At 41.5% G+C, this 23,920-nt stretch overlaps 1 protein-coding gene across 1 annotated transcript; it reads right to left on the reverse strand.

Moving 5' to 3' along the window:
• Positions 1–4,764: 4,764 nt before the first annotated feature.
• Positions 4,765–14,711, reverse strand: LOC124617874 (keratin, type I cytoskeletal 10-like). Its single transcript, XM_047145300.1, has 4 exons — positions 14,625–14,711; positions 10,773–10,850; positions 6,597–6,825; positions 4,765–4,863 (listed from the first exon to the last, which is right to left on the reverse strand). The coding sequence occupies exons 1-4, from the start codon at positions 14,686–14,688 to the stop codon at positions 4,848–4,850; spliced, it is 387 nt and encodes a 128-aa protein (XP_047001256.1). The 5' UTR covers positions 14,689–14,711; the 3' UTR covers positions 4,765–4,847.
• Positions 14,712–23,920: the final 9,209 nt, after the last annotated feature.

Genomic DNA, 23,920 nt, shown 5'->3' on the forward strand with positions numbered 1-23,920 from the left:
ACGCCCCAACATCGTGCAGCCCGCCTCCAGTGGTGTCGCGACAGGCGTGAATGGAGGGACGAATGGAGACGTGTCGTCTTCAGCGACGAGAGTCGCTTCTGCCTTGGTGCCAATGATGGTCGTATGCGTGTTTGGCGCCGTGCAGGTGAGCGCCACAATCAGGACTGCATACGACCGAGGCACACAGGGCCAACACCCGGCATCATGGTGTGGGGAGCGATCTCCTACACTGGCCGTACACCACTGGTGATCGTCGAGGGGACACTGAATAGTGCACGGTACATCCAAACCGTCATCGAACCCATCGTTCTACCATTCCTAGACCGGCAAGGGAACTTGCTGTTCCAACAGGACAATGCACGTCCGCATGTATCCCGTGCCACCCAACGTGCTCTAGAAGGTGTAAGTCAACTACCCTGCCCAGCAAGATCTCCGGAGCTGTCCCCCATTGAGCATGTTTGGGACTGGATGAAGCGTCGTCTCACGCGGTCTGCACGTCCAGCACGAACGCTGGTCCAACTGAGGCGCCAGGTGGAAATGGCATGGCAAGCCGTTCCACAGGACTACATCCAGCATCTCTACGATCGTCTCCATGGGAGAATAGCAGCCTGCATTGCTGCGAAAGGTGGATATACACTGTACTAGTGCCGACATTGTGCATGCTCTGTTGCCTGTGTCTATGTGCCTGTGGTTCTGTCAGTGTGATCATGTGATGTATCTGACCCCAGGAATGTGTCAATAAAGTTTCCCCTTCTTGGGACAATGAATTCACGGTGTTCTTATTTCAATTTCCAGGAGTGTATTTGTGAATATACTTTCTTTAAGAGGGATTGATGTAATTATGTTACTTCTGTCAGAAACAGGCTAAAACAATTCTCTAATGCTGAATTTCTAATTCAACACAGACAACATTTATAAGAGAAGGTTTAGAATAAGTAACAATCTACAAATCATCGGAAAATATGGTACGTGAAAGACCGAATTTCAGCACTATTCTCCACAATTTATGTGACCATGAAGATGTAAGTGTGAAGTCAGCAACCTTGGTCCACAAATTTAGTCTGGCCTCCAGATAATTACGTGAAACGTTTAACCCCAAACAAAACGAGGGCTATATATCTGAACCCATATTTTAAGAGTTATTGAATTCAATTATACTAGGTACAAAACTGCATTAAAACAAAGCAGTGTTGCCTTAATTTGCCTCTAATAAATTTCGAATATTTGTCATGGAGAAAAATACTTCCTTCTTTGGATACTATAATTCGTCAAAAACTTTGTTTACATATCTCAAAAATTAACGAAGTTCAAAAATGTTCAAATGTGTGTGAAATTTTATGGGACATAACTGCTAAGGTCATCAGTCCCTAAGCTTACACACTACTTAACCTAAATTATTCTAAGGACAAACACACACACCCATGCCCGAGGCAGGACTCCCCCGAATATCCGCCGGGATCAGCCGCACAGTCCATGACTGCAGCTCCTTAGACCGCTCGGCTAATCCCGCGCGGCAATTAACGAAGTATTAGAGTAGTCTGCACAGTTAGATTCCCTGTATATTACCGTAATGGACTGCGCTTAGCTGCCTACAACTGGCTGAAAAGAGAAGTTGGTGATTAGTCAGGAAAAGAACGTGGGAGGCAGATGCTGTAATCCTTCGTTACCGTCCTCGGCAGGGACCTACTGCAGGTATTCTATCGTTGTCGTCCTCGGATGTCTCATTACGGGTGTCAAGTGATTGTCTGTAACGTGTCGGTTACTGTGATGATTCCCTGAAGCGTTCTGTGTTGTTTCTAAGTTTTTGTTGATGAATGGTAGGCCGAGGCTGAAAACCAATTTCCGACACATAGCCTTGTCCTTTAGAATAACACCAAGATGACCGCCGAGCTTAATGTTTCATCCGACAGACAGATCCTCGTTAGCAGTTTCACCTGTCCGCTCTATGTGTGGCACTGTGGAAAGATTTGGAATTGAACTCGGGACACTGGTGCAAAGTGTGATGGTCAGAAACTGCACGTCATCATCTCTCCTATCATTGTTGGCCAAGTGCTATTAATGAAGCGATTTCTTAGATTTTTGGAAGATACTCACGCTATGTGATGGGAGCGATCTGTTGAACTGATGAAAATAAAATTATTTTGAAGCTAAGATCGCTGAATAATAGTTTTATTTCACGATAACGGATTTCAGCAGAAACGTGCTATCATCATCTGATCTCCTGAAGTTTGAGGTACACTGCTTGACATTACTAAGGAATAACTGCCAATTTCTATGGAATAACCGACAACTGCTGCAGAATACCCGACCAACGATAGTGAAAGGAAATGTAGAGGGCGGGACGCGTTGACTGCAGCGAAGCCTGTGCACAAATACTCAGTATGCATTCGACAGTTTTTCAGTACAGATTTTCACAGTTTTTGTGGAACAAATTACTGTCGTATTCCGTGTGGTACGGCAACATGTCAGCAAGACATCATTTGAATGCTTACGATCGTGGACGGCTCAATGCCGGTCAAAGAGTTAGTGCACAGTAATGTGTGTGTGCAAAAGTGTCATCGCTTGATTAAAAAAGGCCGCTGAAGGAAGAAATGCTGTACGAAAGTACGGCAATGGTCAAAGACAAACCAACACACAGCATGAGGACCGATACGTAACCCTACTGACGAAAAGGAACAGACATCTCACTCCTTGGCAGATCGCTGCAGATCTTGCAAGTTACCGGTACACGTGACCCTGCCAAGCCACTTAGCGATGATGATATCAGACTGGTTTTTATGATCAATCACTTCATCGTCAAGAAAGACTTCGCTGGCGTCGGGAGTATGTTGATTGGGTCAGCAAGAGGGGTCCAGAGAGGTGTTCTCCAACGAGTCCCGCTTCACAGTAGCAATTGATTCTGACCACCAGTTACTGTGGAGAGAGAAAGAAACATATTGCACACCAGAGAATGTCCATGAAAGTGATCGGTATGGCGTAGGCCTTATAGTGTGGGAAGGCAATATGCGCAGTGGGTGAACATCGCTGCATATCTTCGCGCGATACATTGTTACAGCACAGAGGAATTGCAGGGATTCTAGATCATGTCCGTGTGTTCAGACTTACTGTAGGTCCCGACTTTCTGTTTATGGACGACAATGCCTGCCCACACAGATCCACTGGGGTGTCGGATACACTGAAAAATAAAAATATTGAACATATAGAATGGCCTGCGTAATTCGTAGACCTAAATCCCATATAGCATGCCTGGGACGCTCTTTACAGATGTGTTCATCAACGAAAAGTGCAAAAATAGAAAACCGCTTTGAGAAAGAGAGAGAGGGAGAGAGAGAGAGAGGGACAATATGCTCCGAAGTTCGTCAACAGTTTGGTAGCCAGCATGAATAACAGGTGCAAAATATGCATAAGTGTCCGGGAAGGGCATATTCCTTACTGAGAGTCCGGCATCGACCTTTATTTTGGGAGCCCGACCTGTGTCAAACATGAGAGTTATTTATATCTGTTAACCTGCTTTCCTATGTGGTGATGTCTGTACCATTTTTTATTGTAAATATATCACTCCACCTTGTAACAGAACATCCTCCTCTAGTATTACTTTTCCTCAACAGTAGTTGTCGGTACCAGTATTATTTTTAGAATTTTGGACAGGTCAATATTATCTCAGTCACTTTTCTCAAGTTACTTTATAAAATGTTTTGGTCTCGATGTTATAAACTTGCAAATTCTTTGGAATATAGTTATTTTCGCAAAGAGTGAGAGTCGGAAGCATGCATCTGATGTGATCGGACGTATTTTTGTATTATTTGCGGACAATGTAATTTCGTCTCTGTTAACGTGAAAAATCAAAATGACTGTATGATTTACTAAAAGGTGAGAAAATACATTTATATAAAAACAAAAATGCTGCAACAACAACCTTCAAATCCATGAGAACCTAAAATGTGACATTTTCAGCTTCAAGAATCAGACCCCTGGATAAGGAAAACTGGAGCCAACTCTACATGACCAAAGTAAACTAATGTGGACAATAGATGGAATTTGGAGGGAGGGAGAGACTGCAACCTCCATTAAGTACGTACTGTGTTTAATGTTGTCCATCACTGTCTGTGATTATTCGTGTCCAACAATGTCTCTATTCCTTTGGAATTTTCAAGCAGGGTACATGCATGTGATTGATACGTATGCACTTTAAATTTCCAAAGGACAGATGACAACAGCAAACTTCTGATGAAACCGGTCATCGTGAAATAGAAGTATTATTCAGCGATCTTGGTTTCAAAACAGTTCTCTCAGATTATTGATGTTTTTCTAGCTGTTCAGCCCAGTTGTTTCGATTAATCAAATGGAAACAACAACTCCACAGCACACCCAGAAGCACATCATTAACTAGTGACAAAATTTTATTGCCAAGAACAGGATTCGATCCTGTGACCTCGTAGTCGAGGGCCAATGCAAGGACATATCTCAGGTACGGAGACAGATGTGTCTGACGTATGTATGTGTTAATCAGACTTAAGTTTCTGTCAGTAACAGCGTGAACAACGGATAATGCTATTGTTTCGGGTGCTTCACATACCGTGTAGCTACTTTGTTATAGAACATACACGAAGCGTTCTTCTTGGATATCATATCATCGACCCCTTCGCAGCTACGTTGATTTACCTTGTAGATAATTATTTCCTGAATGCTTGTTAAACTACGTGTCTTTATCGAGGATACGGTTTTCCTAGCTTATAGTATCAGGGAAGAATAAAACAGGATTCATTAATGTTAAGCGAGTAGTTTATTTGATCCAGGTTATAACGGCACCATTAAGCAAAAGAGGCAAACGATCACGTCCAGACTTCTCACTTTCCATGGCCACTGAAACAAAGAAAGAAAATACATATCAGTCAACTTTTTTCAAATCTATACCGTTCGGTAAAAGTATATTTTTAATGATTTGGGTTACTTTATTTTTCGGTTCAGTTCCTTCGAATACATTACTATAACTAAATGTGAAGCACATTATGTAACTGTATAATTTTTATGTCCTACAAGATATATCAGATGGCTTAGGCCTATCGGCGTTAGCACTACTGAAAGTGCGTGATTGACGTTTCAGTCTTTGCTAGGAGTCCACGCTTCATCCAAAAATGTATATGTATCCAAAAATGTAATGTATGTATGTTGCTTACATGTTATGAACCTAGCACTTTAAGTTAAATATTGCATCATCAATTTTACATATGCTGTAAGTTATCAATGTATTTAAAACTATCGCTTACTATTTTTGCAGAATACTTTAATAATACAGGATTATAGCTTAATTTCTGTGGTAGTTGCAGTTGCTTAGCATATAGTATACCAGAATACTTTGGTAATGCCTTTGTAACAGACTAATAAATGGACTGATGTCTCAACTTAGGTTTTGTCCTATCAACTTGGACGAAAATGCATATTCCTGTGTCATAATATAAAATAAAGAGCAACCGTCATATCTGAATGTCATTATTTCAAGCTTTAACTCTAAAAAGCAGTATAACGTAACACAATAATACTCACAACATAGAATAAGCTGTTCATTTATGGTGGTTATAATTAAAACTGAGCTATTCATGGATGTCCAGTGCAGGCCTTATCTATCGAATGGCAGCCAAACTTGGTAAATATGCTAGTGCGTTAGTATGGAATCGATTTATGCTGGAAAAAAATCAATTCCAAGTTTAGCCGCCAGGTGCATATCTGACACTGTAGAACGTCTCGCAAACGTATGCTGTGCTCATATGAGTCGAAGTGTGTAAGTTGAGGTTAATAATAAAATCAAAATTATGCCTTTCTCACTTGTTTGACCTTTTCTGCCCATGTCCCATTCCTAATCTATTACATACTGAAACATTTGTATACGTCTTTCTAGCACTCACAGCGCCAGATATCCACTTAGAGGCCAAAGACGAAAATAATTTTTCCATCGTAAATCAGTTCCTCATTAACGCATTAGAATATTTACCAAGTCTCGTTGCCATACGGTAATTACAGTCGGCAATGGACCTCTGTGAATAGCTGTACTTTAATTGTAACCACCAGGTAACTGTCATCGAGTAGGCTAGAGCTTCTGTAATTATCAAATTGTATGTTCATTAACCTTTATTTCTCAATGACATTCGCAGTTTTTTAAATTAAGACTGCCACTTACTGCTTTCGATAGTTACTGTCATCATTACGTGGCCTTTTCGCAACTTCATTCCCACATGATCCATCTGAAGTCATTTCACACATAAAACACAAAGCTGACAAAGTGCTACAAGTAACGAAAAAGAGGATTGTGACTGATTAATAAATGTGAATAAATTTAGAATAAATAATGTTCTGCTTGCGTTCCTCACAGTTCTTCTTCAATATGTTACGCTATCTGTTGGCTGTTCAGTGACAAATACTTACAAGCAGAAATAGTGAATGTGTTAAAAATTGACCCTTTACAGGAGTGAGAGAGATTTCTATGGAAGGCAAATAAAGCCACTCCGATTGTACCTTCCTGTGAGTACGGTTTTGTTCGACACGTCCGCGTCGTTTGTGCAGTAGTATTAGGTGCAGGAACTGTGGGTGCTGTTACTCACAACTTGCCGCCGCCAAAGCCGCCCCCAAAGCTGCCGCTGGAGCTGGAGCTGGAGGCCTGCGAGCTGCTCTGGGAGTGGCTGCCGCTGAGTCCGCCTCCAAAGCCACCGCCTCCGTGGTGGCCGCCCCCGTGGCCGATCCCGTGGCCGCCCCCGTGGCCACCCCCGTGGCCGCCGCCTCCACAAACGTTACAGCCGCCGCCTCCGCGCTTCACACGTGCTGCTGCTTCACCTGCGGGGGTAATCGTGTCATCAGTACCGTTAAATGTGTGCGCAAAAAAATCACTGTGAATGACCAAAAAGTTACTTCGAACTTCACACTGTGTGAAGGTTTGTTCCTTTGACATTGCCGTTATCTTACCTGTGAGCTGAACTCATCCTGTTACAGGTGGAAGCGCGTACAACACTACGATTTTTACGTACACAAATCGCTACTGAATATAAAAGAAACAAAAACTGGCCAAAAATTTCGAGGACCGATTATAAAGCAAACCTCTAATCTTTTGTGTACGTATGCAGACTGAAGCGGAGAATGAAAATTTGCACCAAGGTCGGGACTGTTCCAAGATATATATTTAACTGTATTGTTTATTTAATTACGACCCATGTTTCGATGTGTGTGTGTGTGTGTGTGTGAAATCTTATGGGACTGAACTGCTAAGGTCATCAGTCCCTAAGCTTACAAACTACTTAACCTAAATTATCCTAAGGACAAACACACACACCCATGCCCGAGGGAGGACTCGAACCTCCGCCGGGACCACCCGCACAGTCCATGACTGCACCACCTTAGACCGCTCGGCTAATCCTGCGCGGCAAGTTTCGATGTTTTATGCCATTTTCAAGTGACTGATTTCATGTCATTAGTATATATATCAAGACATCAAGCTCAAAATTGGCCATGTCCTGCAATATACGTCGAAGACATAAACTCAATTTCTTGAAAATGCCATAAATAGCCGAAACCTTGGTTGTAATTAAATAAACAACAATACAGTCAAATGGCGATGTGTTCATTTAATAATTATTGTACGACTCCAGAATGAGATTTTCACTCTACAGCGGGGGGTTCGCTGATATGAAACTTCCTGGCAGATTAAAACTGTGTGCCGGACCGAGACTCGAACTCGGGACCTTTGCCTTTCGCGTGCAAGTGCTCTACCATCCGAGCTACCCAAGCACGACTCACGCCCCCTCCTCACAGCTATACTTCTGCCAGTACCTTGCCCCCCACCTTCCAAACTTTACAGAAGCTCTCCTGCGAACCTTGCAGAACTAACACTCCTGAAAGAAAGGATATTGCGGAGACATGGCTTAGCCACAGCCTGGGGGATGTTTCCAGAATGAGATTTTCACTCTGCAGCGGAGTGTGCGCTGATGTGAAACTGCGAAGAGCTTCTGTGAAGTTTGGAAAGTAGGAGATGAGGTACTGGCGGAAGTAAGGCTGTGAGGACGGGCTGTGAGTGGTGCTTGGGTAGCTCAGATGGTAGAGCACTTGCCCGCGAAAGGCAAAGGTCCCGAGTTCGAGTTTCGGTCCAGCACACAGTTTTAATCGGCCAGCAAGTTTTATTGTATGACTGTTGCTCAGCAACATCAAAAACTGTTCCAATGCAGTTGGAGAACCTGTGCAATGTTGTTCGAGTTTAGGGAGAATACCAAGCGGGCTGAGGCGTGAGTGGGAATTTTGACTGAGGAGGGACGTTAGCTAGGGTAGTCCATGGAGTGCAAAACCTCTGTGGCAAGGTGGCGTAGTTGTTAGCGCATTTGCCTTGTGGGCAGGAGGCCTAGGCTCTAATCCTGGTCTCGGTACAAACTTTGTTTCATCTCTTCAGTCCGCACATATACATCATAGGTATTTGAGCCCTGGAATGGCCTACGTGAACCAAGTTGTTTCGTCTGCCGAACCATTGGATTCATTTAATGCACCCATCGTCATTAATTTACGAGGGCTTTCTTTTCAGTGAAACTCACAAATGTTTTATTTGCAACACTCAGCTACACCTTCCAGCTACTTCTGTACATATTAGCCGTTCCGACTTAGACATTTGTCGGAGCGTTGTACTATCTTTCCAATACCCTCTTCATACAAGGTAGCCGCCTGCGCTTTGTCAATTCCCCACGCTGATATGCAGCACCTTGTCTGAGCTAAAATGCTGGCCTTATAGCCTGTTGTTTCTGTGAGCAAAGAAATTAAAATCAATAGCAGCCAATTCCGGGCTGTATAGTGGTTGATCAAACACTTTCCAACGAAAACGCTGCAAGAACGTCTTTGTTGCAACTGCAGTGTGCAGACGAGTATTGTCGTGTTGAAGGACAATGCCTGATGACAACATTCCTCTTAGCTTGTTCTGAACTGCTCTTTCCAGACGATCCACTCGCTGAACAAGATCATCGCTTGACACTCACTTCCTTCTCTGACCGCCTGCAACATGAACGTCTGTACGTCCTGCTTCAAAGTTCCTGCACCACTGACATACTCTGCTGACGCGCATGACCTTTACGTTGTGTGGATTGTCTGAAATCAGTTGGAGTACCTCAGCATGAAGAAACCGAATGACAGCATGCGCTTCACACTTGGTGGGGAACTCAGTTGTTCTAGACATCTTTATGTGCTCTCTGTGCGCTCTGAACTGAATAGTGCGATCGAAAGCATACTAGCGCCACTGCGCAACACACCTGCACAAAGTTTCACCGGCTTTTCACTCTGGTTGTTATTCCTCGACTGATCGGACCTACAGAAAAGAAGCCGTCATATAAATAATAGTGGTTGCCGTTTCGTAGTTAACCCGAGGAAGGCAACGTTTGTAGGGGGAAGTCTGTTATAAGAACATAGGTTCCAAATAGACATTATACCTACAGTGGATGAGGCACATTGCAAAGCACTCTCTGCGGTCCCTCTCAATACTATATACGCCAAAGGAGTAGCATGGGGTTTCTGGCATCCTTTTTATTTTAAAGCCTCCCTTCTCTTCAGCCAAATACCATGCTAGCTGATAGAGGCACCGGAGATTTTCTTCGTTGAGAATAAACAAGAGGGAATTTCCAGTTCCAATGTTTTCCTTAAAAATGACGGACACCTCCAAAAAACTTTGATCAGAACCGCAGGTTGGAAGAATTTTTAAGTTATTTCTGGCACAATATTGCCCGATCTCTCAGACAGAAATAAAAAATTTGTGGTATTTATGTGTAGTACTCCAGACTGTTTCGCTTCCATATTTTATTTTATAAATCAGAAATTGTCTCGTTCAGTTTGTAATTATCGGTACAGTTGAGTATTATTTAATTTATTATAGAAATCATGCCTGACCCATAGCTTGTTTTTCCTGCCACATGTACAGCTCTGTTTTGCCTACAGTAACAGTTACTAATTTATTCAAACAACTTGTAAACATGTAGTTATTTGTTTTTAATCATACAGCTCTAAGTATGGTTTGTATGCCGTGCAAAATTCATCGAATTATCTCTCTTACTTATGAAGAAAAGTGTACCTACAGCAACAAATTCAGCCAATAGGAAGTAAAAAAAAGGATGAAATTTCGCACGTAAAAAAATTGTTTTGTTATGTTTTCGTTATGTTTTTGAACTTCCACTGCTATGAGTGTGAATCCTGAATCCTTCCTTCTCATGCTGACAAAATTTTATGAATTTATTTGTAAAAGTATAGACAGCTGACGTCCTTAAAGAGTTATTGCAGAACAGTATGTGACTTGTAGGGAGGTAATATCGACACATTAATAAAGAAACTAAACATATCCATCAACAAATTATTAATATGTCTACCTTCAATCATTTTCAGAATAATATATTGTGTAGTTTCATGGATTCCTGAGGATATATTCAGAAAATATTGCTTCTATCCACATAGAATACTGTTTTGTTTGAAGAAGATTTTACATAACAGGAATTGGCGAGACTCCAAAGAAGAATATGCCCTTCTCATATAAATTCATGAGACGTAATGTGAAACAAATTATAGGGGAATTCAGTATATCTCCCATCTAAGAAATGATAAGAGCAATGAAATGTTCAGGAGAAGATATGCTGTAGAATATCTGTTCTCACCAATATCTGATTCCAGGAGAGGGATGTAGAGATTAGTAACACATGTATCCGTAAAAAGAGTTGTAAGTGTAATCTAGATAGTGTGTACACACATTTACCGTTAGCTCTTAAGCTTACCTTCTGCAGTCTGAAGAGCAGCTGGGACTTCATGAATTTTTACCGCTTCTTCATTGGCGTCCGGCGTCGGTGCAGCATCTAGAAGATTTCATTTGTTATATGGTGAGGAAAGTTATTGAACTAACGACTATAATGTCGGGAAGTATGAGAACTGGAGATGCTGTTCAGATTTGATACCCAAATTAAGAACATAAAAAGTAGTATGAGACTGAAATGGCGCTATTTCATTTACTCGCAGAGAAACATAACGCTGTTCTAAATGTTGCTAAACTGTCGAGAAACAAATACTGTAATTCACTTATTAAGTTAAGTACTGTTTAACTTTTTTGACAACTATCAATTGGTTTCCTGAATTCAAAGCAACCCACTCACATCTTCCTTATTAACACACCATAGCAACCCAGCCCCTCATACGAAATGGTGCTGGCGAACGCAGATCCACAAACTCAATCACGCACAGAAACACACAATGGGGTGAATGGTCACACCCTTGCTGAAGTCCTTAAACTGTTTTCCTTGTCTCACCGTACAGTTGTCGGACTGTGTGTATTTGTACTTCAGCGAACCACGTACTCGCCTTGAGTATACTTCGCCGTTTTGGTGCGACGACGAGGTAAATATATTCCTTTTCATGAAACATAAAATAGGCAAAAGCTTAATCAAACTGCTAACGTTCTTGTCACGTCATAAACAGAATCAATTTGATTTAATAAATCAAAGTGATATCCAAATATGTATTCAGTAGCACTTAACTTTATTTCATTACTAGATTATTGTGGGCTATGCTTGTAGTAGTGTTTCCTCATAGTTCTACAGGATGTTAATTCTGTTGATTCTCTGAGAACTGAACCTTTCACTGACGTTTCTGGATGACAAACACAAAATTTCCATCCTATCTCTATTAAGCAATGGGCAATGAAAATATGTACTACGCTCGTCATCTTAATTTAGATTATTAGTTTAAAATGACTTGATTTACGTCTAAAATATTTCGTTTCCTCTCTCCTTGCTGAGCCATGGGCCACAGAAAGACGAGTCACTTTTCACAATGCTTCACGACATTCTGTTTGCTGACACCTCCATCGGTACAGCAGAAAATTAACACACGCCAAAAAGATACTATTCGTGACAATATGCTACATTAAGATATTTCTTAGATTACTTATTTGCCATGTAGAAGTGATTTTAATCACTTTGTGTCCAGTGCAGATAACTCTTTTTGGACACGTAGCCAAGTTCCGCCTGCATTGGCAAAGAAGGGACTACATGAGATTCTCTTGCTATCACAGATTCAATAATGACTCTACGTACGACACTGGCAACTGACAGATCTCTTTAGATGTACGACCTTACATTTGACGGATATTCTGACGCTGCGGAAATGTGCGACTGGTGTAGTGGCGAACGCCGATTTTAGTTAGTATTTATTTGACGTGATCAGTTTAACCCCTTAATACTCTAACATCGCTCCAAAGCTACACATATACCAATCTTTTAGCATTAGTGTTCCAGAAATTTAATAATAATAGTAACAATTTAAAACAAGATGTAATTTAAATATGAGAAAGATTACAATAATGAGATACAACGTTTTCTACTCCTTTCTTACTAGGAAGAGAAAGGCAGGTTGACAACACTAGCAAACGATATGGAAAAGTTTTGTGGGAAATGAGACTAATTGTTTCTAACGGAGTAACGGGTATTTCCGAAATCAGGGACGGATGTCTTTCTAATTTAGGAGAGAAGCCGGTAATTGTGTTTTGACAATAGACATGTTATTTTGCAGTGTGATAAAGTGAGGAAGATCATTTCAGAGATGGGTGATCGCTGTGAGTAAGGTCTTAGAGAAGGCAGGTATGTGGTTAAATAGAACAGAAAGTATGTAGCTGTCATGGGATGTATTATTTGGTACATCTTCAAAATACATTTCATTACTAATGTTCTGCGGTATGGCCTATATGTGACACTATCAGGACGCACTTATTCGTTAACATCTGAAAATACTATCTGTTTTGATAATAACAATGTTGTATGGAAAATTACGCATTAACATTTTTCTCTAAAGAAGGATTTAGCCGTAATTTTCCACTCATCACTTTCATTGTCAAACATTTAATATTTTTAGGTACGCTTTTGCGTTATATAGTTCATTGTGGGAATGTCTAAGAATAATTTATTTAGTGAGTCTCTTAAACTGTACACAACTGAGGTATGCCATATCGTAACCTAATGCATTTCGAGTTTAGTTAACAACTTTTTATTCAACCTAAGAAAAACAACTAAAAAACAACTACATCCTTTGCATCAGACGCGAACTCTATTGATAGTTAATACTAAGATCGGATACTGTTGGTCTAAATGCTCGTGCTGGGCAACAAGTTGAACTCTAGCTTGTGACGTGAACATCAGTATAGAACCTGAGCTCCAGGTTAACAAAGGGTGATCTGGAACGCCGGGAAACATAAATATGATTAATAAGCGTTTCCTCTTTGTATTCCAGGCAAACACTGGACTGTTTCTCCATCTGCATCCCAGCAACACAACAAACAACAATATCGGGATGGCACAGTGCTGGTACACTGGTCTCGTATTCGAAAGGATTCCTAACGCCTTTCCAACAATCCAGAGTTAAGCTTCTTATTGTTTTTGTAAATCGATTAAGGCTGATTTCCTGGAATAGGCATGGCCGATTGCGTTCCCTATCCTACCCTCTACAGAGGTTATCGGCGACGGAAAACTAAACTCTAATACTGTCTCCTGCCTTGTCAATTTCACGAAACAAAGCTTATGAGGTTCGATGTTCGACGTCAACCAATTTCCCTCTCATTATCTGAAAACTGGTGGCAGTAATAAACGTTAACTAAAGGGGAACTAATCCCTGTCACAAAACTAAATCTACAAAAGTAAAAAATCCTATAACAATGGTAGTTATGTGTTTTTAATCATGATCTCAAATCTCAAGGAGAATTTAGCGTAAGCAGAGCTCAATATGCAAAGAATAAATCAGCGTAGTACACTTAAATATGGAATCCAAATTTATGAGGGAAATCATTTTGACAAAATCAGAATGTACATAATTAGATGGTAAGTTCTGATCGGGATACGAATTAACATTCGGCGTCGCTCAAGGAAGCGTGATTGGACCACTTTTACTCTCAGCAGTTGTAAATGCAAGGTAAGGCGCCTGGAATTGGCTATAGCAGTGTAATCACGGCCATATAGAGCTCTCTCTCCGGGCTCCATCGTTATATGCAGCAAAAAGGCAAGCCTACGTTGAATTTTTATCTTAGCCCTATTTTATACGATCTAGACACATGATTAGTTACGATTCTCGTAAGTGGAACTATCTGTTAACTTACAGTGGTTTTACTGAGTTTAAGCGAACGTCTTTTGTGGAACAAGTAAACAATCGAAAGGCTTGAAATAACTACGGAGTCTGGCATGGGAGCTGTGGTCGGCAGTGTTTACACTGCAATGGCCGACTGCTGCTGCCTTGCCTTTCAATTGTAGCACGTATGTGGGATACTTTCGTGAAATGTTATGTCAAAACTAAAAAGTGTTTATATATATGAGAGAGATTTCAAATAAAAATAGTTTCATGCAGGAAAATAAATTCTTTGAACAAATTTATAGTATCTGTGGAACTAACTATGAAATAGACTGTTAATAAATGTTATTTTTGATCATTTGGGTAAATGGACATAGAAGTCTTAGAAGCAGACTTGGACAGAATCTGATTGACGCGAAACATTGTTCTACAGGCTTCTGTGAATGGATATCTTTTTACATCTACCAAGAATATTTGCTACAGACGTCAAACTGATGATAACTGCTCTCTGTGGGAGGCCTTACCCGTCCAGGAGAGGAGAAGGACGCAGAGCACGGCTGCGAGAGCGATCTGTGTCAGGCACCTCATGTTGCAGACTGTGTCTGACCACGGGCAGCAGGCGGCCTTTTATAGGACGGTCGCGGCGTGCGGCGTCACGCTGCCCAAGAGCGCACACGGGGTGTTGCCCCTCTACTTCTGCGTCTGCGGCGGGCATATCTACAACGACTCTGGCCTTCGACGACAACATGTGGCCAATTAGGCTTCGCGAACTCGAGTAGTGCTTCACATATTCTGCTGATACAGACGTCAAGGCTGGACCTCGTATTCACGAGTTCCGAGAAGCCACCGCTCCCTAAAATCTTCCCTGTCATGTCGTAGTCGCACGGTCATCGTTTGGGCCGTTCGAGTCGCTGACCCACAGGCTGAGTGCTATCACGACTCAAGGCTAGAACCCGTAACGGTCGCCAACAGAGCCTCCGATTTCCTTCCGTGAATTTCCGGCTGCCAAAAACGAGTGCATTCTACACACAGCCGGCCGTGGTGGCCGAGCGGTTCTACACGCTACAGTCTGGAACCGCTCGGCCGCGACGGTCACAGGTTCGAATCCTGCATCGGGCATGGATGTGTGTGATGTCTTTAGGTTAGTTAGGTTTAAGTAGTTCTAAGTTCTAGGGGACTGATGACCTCAGAAGTTAATTCTCATAGTGCTCAGAGCCATTTTTTTCTACACACAGATTTGCAAGTGTGGCCTACCTCAATAAGTATCTGGAAAAATGTGTTTCATGGTACTGAGTGTCACAAAAGTAGCTTGCGAATGTACGTAAATGTACTAACACCGTACTGAAGTGTGGGATTCGTATTAAGAAATGTCGAACGTCAGACGTACATGGGATTTTGGTTTCGTCTCTGGAGCTTAGATGGGGTCTGATCTACAGTGTTTATTATAATTAAAAGTGATAACTAATACGGTGGAACTATTTGATAATGGAAGCAAAATAGTTGCAGTAAGCATGGATCTGCAAACGAGCCTATTGAGGGATTAACTGCGAAAGCGTCATTGCTTCGGCATGAAGTATTGTCCTTGTTGGTATATGAAACGATTTTGTCCCACCTAACGGTACTCAACCTCCATCCAATGGACATGCATGATGGGGCAGCATTACGAGGCACCAGCAAATTTTGCTGCTGATATAAGACGTCTAACGCACGAATATGATCCAAGGGCAGCGCCTACACCTCGCCTTCCATGATCGCCTCATCTCATCGCCTGACCTCAATCCCATGGATTTTTATGTCTGGGGTCATTTGAGAAGTGAAATGGACAACTCTCCCACTGATGAGCAGCGAACTGTACAATCTTGTCAAGCTTTACGAAATGATCCGGGCGTATTCGAAATATTTCGTAAGCCACTGCCGAGACGAGTGTACTATTGCACCTCAATGCGAGGACGACGAGTGGAGCGCCTGCTTTAACAGGTGTGAGTGTACAGTAAATTGTAACGTGTAGCGTAGTGAAGTAGAATAATTATTTCGTACAGTTCAATGGCCTGGTGCAAGTCTTTCAGTTGGACACCACTACGGCGACGTGTGTGTCCTTAACCTGTCCCGGTAATACAAGTGGAGAAAGGAGAACTGTAGTGTAATATGGAATCAGAATCCACTTGTCGTTTCTGGCGAATCTTCTCTTCGTTGAGAGGCAGACTGAGAAAATCCATAGTTCGACTGGGATTTGATACCTCAGTCTTTCGGTTTCCAAGCATACCTTTTACTGACTGACCACCAGACCTTACAAGTAAGCAGGCAGTTGCATCTTGCATAACAGCATTCCTTACAGCATATTTCTTCGCAAGTGTAGAAATAAAACACACAGTTATATCGAATGGGTACCTGTTTGGTACCATTTCATAGTACTGTCATAGGATGCAAGTATATCTGTAGCTTCTTTGAACGAGAATACAGATACGGCTTTGAAGCACCATAACTGTCCGTCTGCTGAACTACGTGGTCAACGTTTCTGAGTGGTACTCGGACCGTGTGCTCTCAGCTTCGCGACGTCAGCTGAGGAGCTGCTCGACTGAGAAAGAGCTATTCATGGTCTGTGAAGCCGAAAACCGGCTGGGGAGCCGCGTAATAACCCCACGCCCCCCTATACCATATCCGAATGACGCCGAATGGCAGAGGACGACACGGCGGCCGGTCGGAGCTTCATGGCCCGTCTGAACGACGAAGCGGCGCTTTGCTTTTGACTTCGATTTGTCTTTGATTCTTATTCTCAAGAACATTTAGTCTTATCGCTTCAGTTCAACGACGGACTACTGTCTTTGAAATTGGCAATTTGGAAGAAGTAGAGGGAAATATAGAAAGTGCGATGTCCATATTTTTTCTCACATACATTCGTGCCTAGAATGTAGTTGGAGAGGAGTGTAATCTATTTTATTGAATGGTGTGGTCTACTTTAGAGTTATTACTGTGTAAATTTTGTATTTTATAACTCCCTATTTTTATTTTATCGCTAATTTTACCAGTATTGCAATATAATTATGTTTCGCTTTGGTGGCGTCTTCGCAGCACTTTTTCCTTACAAGTGAAGAGACTAAACGCGCAACATTTTCCAAGATAAGTTGTTTCTTGTCCTTGTCTAGCGACATCTTTACAGTATTATAGCGCTTCCGCTAGCCACTTAAAGAATAATTTTGGTGGACCACGATACAGATGTCTCGTTGGTTTCATTGTGTGTTTTCGACGGAATAGACTCATTTTTAAATAAAATAGACGGACTACGATAGGAGATGCAGAGTTCGCTCTTCACCAATTTCTCTTTTTCTACATTTCTTTAGTGCTTGTCTTTGGTAAGATTTATTTATCTTTTTTGGTTATAAGGAAGTAAAGGGAGCTCATTTAGTCTCTCATGACTTTCCAAAACAGCCAATAGTGTGACATTCTTGGAAGCTTAAATTCTAACATTTCTTCTTCTTTTCGTTTTGGCTATCTGAGGACCAAGTTCGGATCAGTTTCGTTTCTTCTGGTCTTTCTCTTAGTCCAATGTTCTTTCACTCTCACACTTTGCAAACTTCTTCACTCTCCTTTCATTGATAATTTTGTTTTTCGAATTTTTTGTTTAAAAATCACCCTGCTGTATATCTCTGGGTCCTGTATTCTCATTTCTTCCAGATCTCTTGTCACTTCTTGAATCCAGTGCACTTTTGTTCGTGTGCTAACATGTCGAGGTCCATTCTAAGCATGCGTCCGGAGACAGCGGTCCTTCTTTTCCTGGTGATGTCCGATATTCCCTATGTCTTGGTATACGGTTCGTTGTTAGTTCCTTAACTGACCATCTTCTGTTCTTCGAGATCCCAATATCATTCTGTGAATCTATCGTTCCAGCGGTGTAGTCTCTTTAAGTACTCCCGTTCTTCATATATTAAGATTTTCTGCAACTTATAAGGTGAGTTTCATTTAGTATACTTATTTTGTAAGGGGCAGTAATGAGGGCGACGAACAGAACCCCCATTGACTTCAGGCATACCAACTTAATCCGCTATATTTACGGGATCGCCGCTCTACATGTGTGATTAAAGGAAGGTAGCATCACTGGAAACAATCCTGTGAGAAGAGGCGTCAGACAGTGAAACACAATCACAACTATATTTTTTACTAATAGTTCATGGTTCGTCGTCTGACGTGACAGTGTTTGCCTATCGATATTACAACAACCTCGTTGGAGAGTAGCCTCCTGCCACATCTTTGGAATGGCGTTTATACTTACCATGGCAACCAGTAACTTGTAAATGGTTCTCCAACAGGCCCAGAGAGGGCAACCCACATACTGTCGAAACGATTTTCATTTACCTTATATGTTTAACATTTTTACACATTTTATCTGACAATAGCTGTTGAACCAACTGTCTGCTCCCACGATGTATCCAAAAGTAATACATTTTTTGCCTTGAATTTGAAGAATATATCTAATAGCCTACCTATGGGACAGAAAGGTATCAACATAGATGCAAAATGTGTCATCTTGCCAGTAACAACGTACGGGCTCGAAACAATGATTCTCAACAATGATCTCTCAAAGGCTTTTGATTGTGTAAATCATGAAATTCTGCTAGACAAGCTCAAGTATTGTGGCATGAGTGGGACAGTGCACAAATGGTTTAATTCGTACCTAACTGGAAGAGTGCTGAAAGTTGAAGTAAGTAGTTCTCATAATATGCAAAGATCAGCACATTCCTCAAACTGGGGAACTATCAAGAATGGGGTTCCACAAGGGTCAGTCTTGGGTCCTTTGTGGTTCTTAATATATATTAATGACTTGCCATTCTATATTCATGAAGAGGCAAAGTTAGTTCTCTTTGCTGATGATACAAGTATAGTAATCACACCTGACAAACAAGAACTAACTGATGAAATTGTCAATACTGTCTTTCAGAAAATTACTAAGTGGTTCCTTGTAAATGGACTCTCACTGAATTTTGATAAGACACAGTACGTACAGTTCCGTTCAGTGAATGGTATGACGCCATTAATAAATATAGATCTTAATCAGAAGCATATAGCTAAAGTAGAATATTCCAAATTTTTAGGTGTGTCCATTGATGAGAGATTAAATTGGAAGAAACACATTGATGATCTGCTGAAACGTTTGAGTTCAGCTACTTATGCAATAAGGGTCATTGCAAATTTTGGTGATAAACATCTTAGTAAATTAGCTTACTACGCCTAATTCCACTCATTGCTTTCATATGGCATCATATTTTGGGGTAATTCATCACTAAGGAATAAAGTATTTATTGCACAAAAGCGTGTAATCAGAATAATAGCTAGAGTCCACCCAAGATCATCCTGAAGACACTTTTTTAAGGACCTAGGGATATTCACAGTAGCTTCTCAGTATATATACTCTCTTATGAAATTTGTTATTAACAACCAAACCCAATTCAAAAGTAATAGCAGTGTGCATAACTACAATACTAGGAGAAAGGATGATCTTCACTATTCAAGATTAAATCTAACTTTGGCACAGAAAGGGGTGAATTATACTGGCACTAAAGTCTTTGGTCACTTACCAAATAGTATCAAAAGTATGACAGACAACCAACAAGTATTTAAAAAGAAATTAAAAGAATTTCTGAATGACAACTCCTTCTACTCCATAGAGGAATTTTTAGATATAAATTAAGAAAAAAAAACCAAAAAAATATTAAATGATAAAAAATTAAAACAAATAAAAAAGAAAAGAAATAAAAAACACAAAAAATAAAAAAGTTGTTATATTAACTTAAGTATGTTGTTAAATTAAATTAATTATGTCATGTATTGGAAAATTTGACTCGTTCCGCATCATTACGAAATATCGTATTCATGATCCATGGAACTAGTATTAATCTAATCTAATCTAACCTACGAGCAGCACAAATCGCCTCTCGGTCTATCAAAGGGCAACAGGAAGAGCAATTGTTGGAGTGAGTCTGTGCGACAGAACCAAGAACCAGGAAATAAGAAGAATAACGAGAAGATGCCATGGCGTCGAGCGGATTGCGAGACTGAAGTGGCCTGGGGCAGGAAACGTAGCCAGAAACAGCTTCAGATGAACCAAAACACTGATGCAGTGGCGTCCGAACGAGTCAGAAAGAGAAAGAGAGGTGACGGCCGTCCTCTGGAGAGTTGGAGAGACGGCAACCAGCGACATTTGGAGAAAAAGAAATTGAATCCGGACCTCCTAGCAAAGATCGACATGGAAATTTCTGGAACAGGCCTATGTCGAGAAATGGATATCTATAGTGTAAAGAAGAAGTAGAAAAAGGAAAAGAAGAAGAAGTGTTTTCTGTGCGTTAGAGTCAGTTGGTTAAATCGAAGGTACACTAATCGCTCGTCTGGCATGCTGCTGCATTCTTCAACTATTACGAAACTTCTTTGCTGAGCAAAGACGGTGAGATCATCGTCGAACGCCAAACATGAAGTAAGATAGGGTCACGGCTGGTACATTGTAAATATGTTAGAGAGTAGGAGAATTAGTATGCTATCACGTGACAGGTCATCTCTTCGACTTGCCTAGCGACTACTTTGTTTTTGGAAGTCAAAATAGATACCAAGTTCACAAAAACTGTCCAAAGTGTTTTTCGAAAATGTAGTTGGTTGACGGACTTCCGGATACTTTCGTCTTCAGCTGTAACAAACACTTAAGTCAGTGTGTTGTCGTTACATTACTGATGCGCTGTCACGCTGTTTGCACAGACGTCGCTTAGAACTGTGACGTAGAGTCTGGAGAAACGCAACCCAGAGTTATCTCCATACCGTTACTGTGAGATAGGTTCCTTACCTGTCCCGTGTTAACTTCACTCGAAGCTAAGTATACTCCACCGAGATATTAATTGATGGGTGAACTAGTTTCACTCGTATTAATAGGAACGTTTTTGGAGCCTAACGTTATTTATAAGGCTAACAGTCACAATACAAAGAAACAAACTCCGTGGGAACAGGCCTTGAAATCTCAACGGTACCGACCGGCCACCGTGTCATCCTCAGCCCTTAGGCAGATACGGATGGGCATGTGGTCAGCACATCGCTCACCCGGCCGTTGTCAGTTTTAGTGACCCGTGGCGCTATTTCTCAGCCCAGTAGCTCCTCAATTGGCCTCACAAGGGCTGAGTGCTCATCGCTTGCCAAGAGCACCCGGCAGACGCGGACGGTGACCCATCCAAGTGCTAACCAAGCACGACAGCGCTTAACTTCAGTGATCTGACGGGAAGCGGGGTCACCACTGTGACAAGGCCGTTGGCACCAGTCACAATAGAAGTCGACTTTATTTACTGCAGGTCCGGTGTCGAGTTTATATCGATTTTGAGGTGGTTTGGCATTCAGTTACGTGTTTCAGCGCTCAGCGTTGGAGATCACTGTTTGAATAAAAAACGACTAATGTGATGATGAGTAAACAGATTCAACTGAAACAACTGAAAGTTCCTAAGCGTTATGTGCTGTGAAGTCTTCCAGTGCGTATATACAGCTGGTGTATCCATGTCGATTCCTCATTATATTCATCATATTTTTTTACACGTTAACTGTATATTATACATCATGGTAAATATTGGTCCTTCCGTGTTATGTTTTCTGTAAAGTAGATATTAACTTCAAATGGTTCAAATGGCTCAGAGCACTATGGGACTTAGCTTCTGAGGTCATCAGTCCCCTAGAACTTAGAACAACTTAAACCTAACTAACCTAATGACATCATACACATCCATGCCCGAGGCAGGACTCGAACCTGCGACCGTAGCGGTCGCGCCGTTCCAGACTGTAGCGCCTAGAACCGTTCGGTCACCCCGACCGGCATATTAACTTCAGAAGCACATACATTCGCGATATCTGACAGGAGATCACAGGAAAACAGAGGTTATGGCCAAATACCTTAGATCTAAGACGTTAAAAGATGTTACACGTACTGAAACATAACAGATATTACAAACTATGCAAATGCAACTGTTATATATTTATAGAATCACACTGGTATTTATAACATATGTAATTTTTCTGGCAAATTGTTTAACATTGTAACCATCTTTTTACTAGTAAAAAAATTAAAAAACAGTAAAAAGAACAAAAGTAAAAAATAAAATAATTATAAAAACCAATGATTACAACGGTATATAATTTGCCAGCAAACATTCTATGTATTGTACATGAAAGTGCGGTTCCATAATCACGTAACAAATTCATTTTCATACTCTGTAATATCTGTTATGTTTATGTATGTGTAACATCTTTGAACGTCTTAGATCTAAGGCCTTTGACCATAACCTCTATTTTCCTAGGTAACCACGTCAAACGTCGCGAGTGGTTCCATAATCACGTAACAATTTCATTTTCATAACCTGTAATATCTCATATGTTTCAGTATGTATAACATCTTTGAACGTCTCAGATCTAACGTCTTTGACCATAATCTCTATTTTCCTAAGTAACCACGTCAAACGTTGCGGGTGTGCGTGCTTCTGAAGTTATTAACATATACTGTATCAAAGTCTTGGCATGGAAGTACCACTACCAATATTCACCGTGACGAATAATATAAACTGAGGTGACAACTCATGGGATAGCGATATGCCCATTTATAAAAATGGCGGTAATATCGCGTACACGAGGTATAAAAGGACAGTGGTCGAGCTGTCATTTGTACTCAGATTATTCATGTGAAAACATTTCTGACGTGATTACGGCCGCACGATGGGAATTAACGAACGGTAAACAGGGAACGGTAGTTGGAGCTAGGCGCATGGGACATTCCATTGTTAGGAACTTCAGTATTCTGAGATCCATAGTGTCAAGAGTGCGCCTAGAATACCATATTTCTGGCATTGCCTTCATCACGGACAATACAGTGGCCGACAGCCTTCAATTAACTGCCAAGAGAGCTGTCAGTGCTAACAGACAAAGAATGCTGCGTAAAATAACCGCAGATATCAGAAGGTGGGACATACAACGTACATATCCGTTAGGACAGTGCAGCGAAATTTGGCGTTAATGGGCTATGGCAGTAGAAGACCGACGCGAGTGCCTTTGCTAACACCACGACATCGTCCACAGCGCCTCTCCTGGGATCGTGACCGTATGGGTTGGACGTTAGATGACTGGAGAAACATGGCCTGGTCAGCTGAGTCCAGATTTCAGTTGGCAAGAGGTCCGCTGGGGGCCGAAACGCAAAATAACCGTAGGTTTGGTGTGGGGCGGCGGAGGGGTGAAGTGGACTGCGGTGCCGGCCGCGGTGGTCTCGCGGTTCTAGGCGCGCAGTCCGGAACCGTGCGACTGCTACGGTCGCAGGTTCGAATCCTGCCTCGGGCATGGATGTGTGTGATGTCCTTAGGTTAGTTAGGTTTAAGTAGTTCTAAGTTCTAGGGGACTAATGACCACAGCAGTTGAGTCCCATAGTGCTCAGAGCCATTTGAACCATTTTTGGACTGCGGTAGTCGTCGTGGGGTTGTGGAACACTGCGGCTGTGGCGGAAACGGAGCCTCTCCGTCGTTTCTAGGTCCCCGGTTAAGATACAGTGCAATACAAAGCATGACGAAGTGCTTTGTATCGATTCGAAGTCATGTCGTTTGATGATGACCATTGGCCGCAACGCGTGAGAAGAAGCCATTCAACGATAAAACAAATTACGGCGAAAACAGGATAATAGTGTGATATAAACAAATTCGGAAAACTCGCTGATTCCAATATATATATATATATATATATATATATATATATATATATATATATATATATATATATATATATTGAAGGTTAAAACCATGGTTTCCCCATTGATATAAACATTCGT

Source organism: Schistocerca americana, chromosome 1, assembly GCF_021461395.2.
Source record: "Schistocerca americana isolate TAMUIC-IGC-003095 chromosome 1, iqSchAmer2.1, whole genome shotgun sequence".
In the NCBI taxonomy this organism is placed as follows: Eukaryota; Metazoa; Arthropoda; class Insecta; order Orthoptera; family Acrididae; genus Schistocerca; species Schistocerca americana.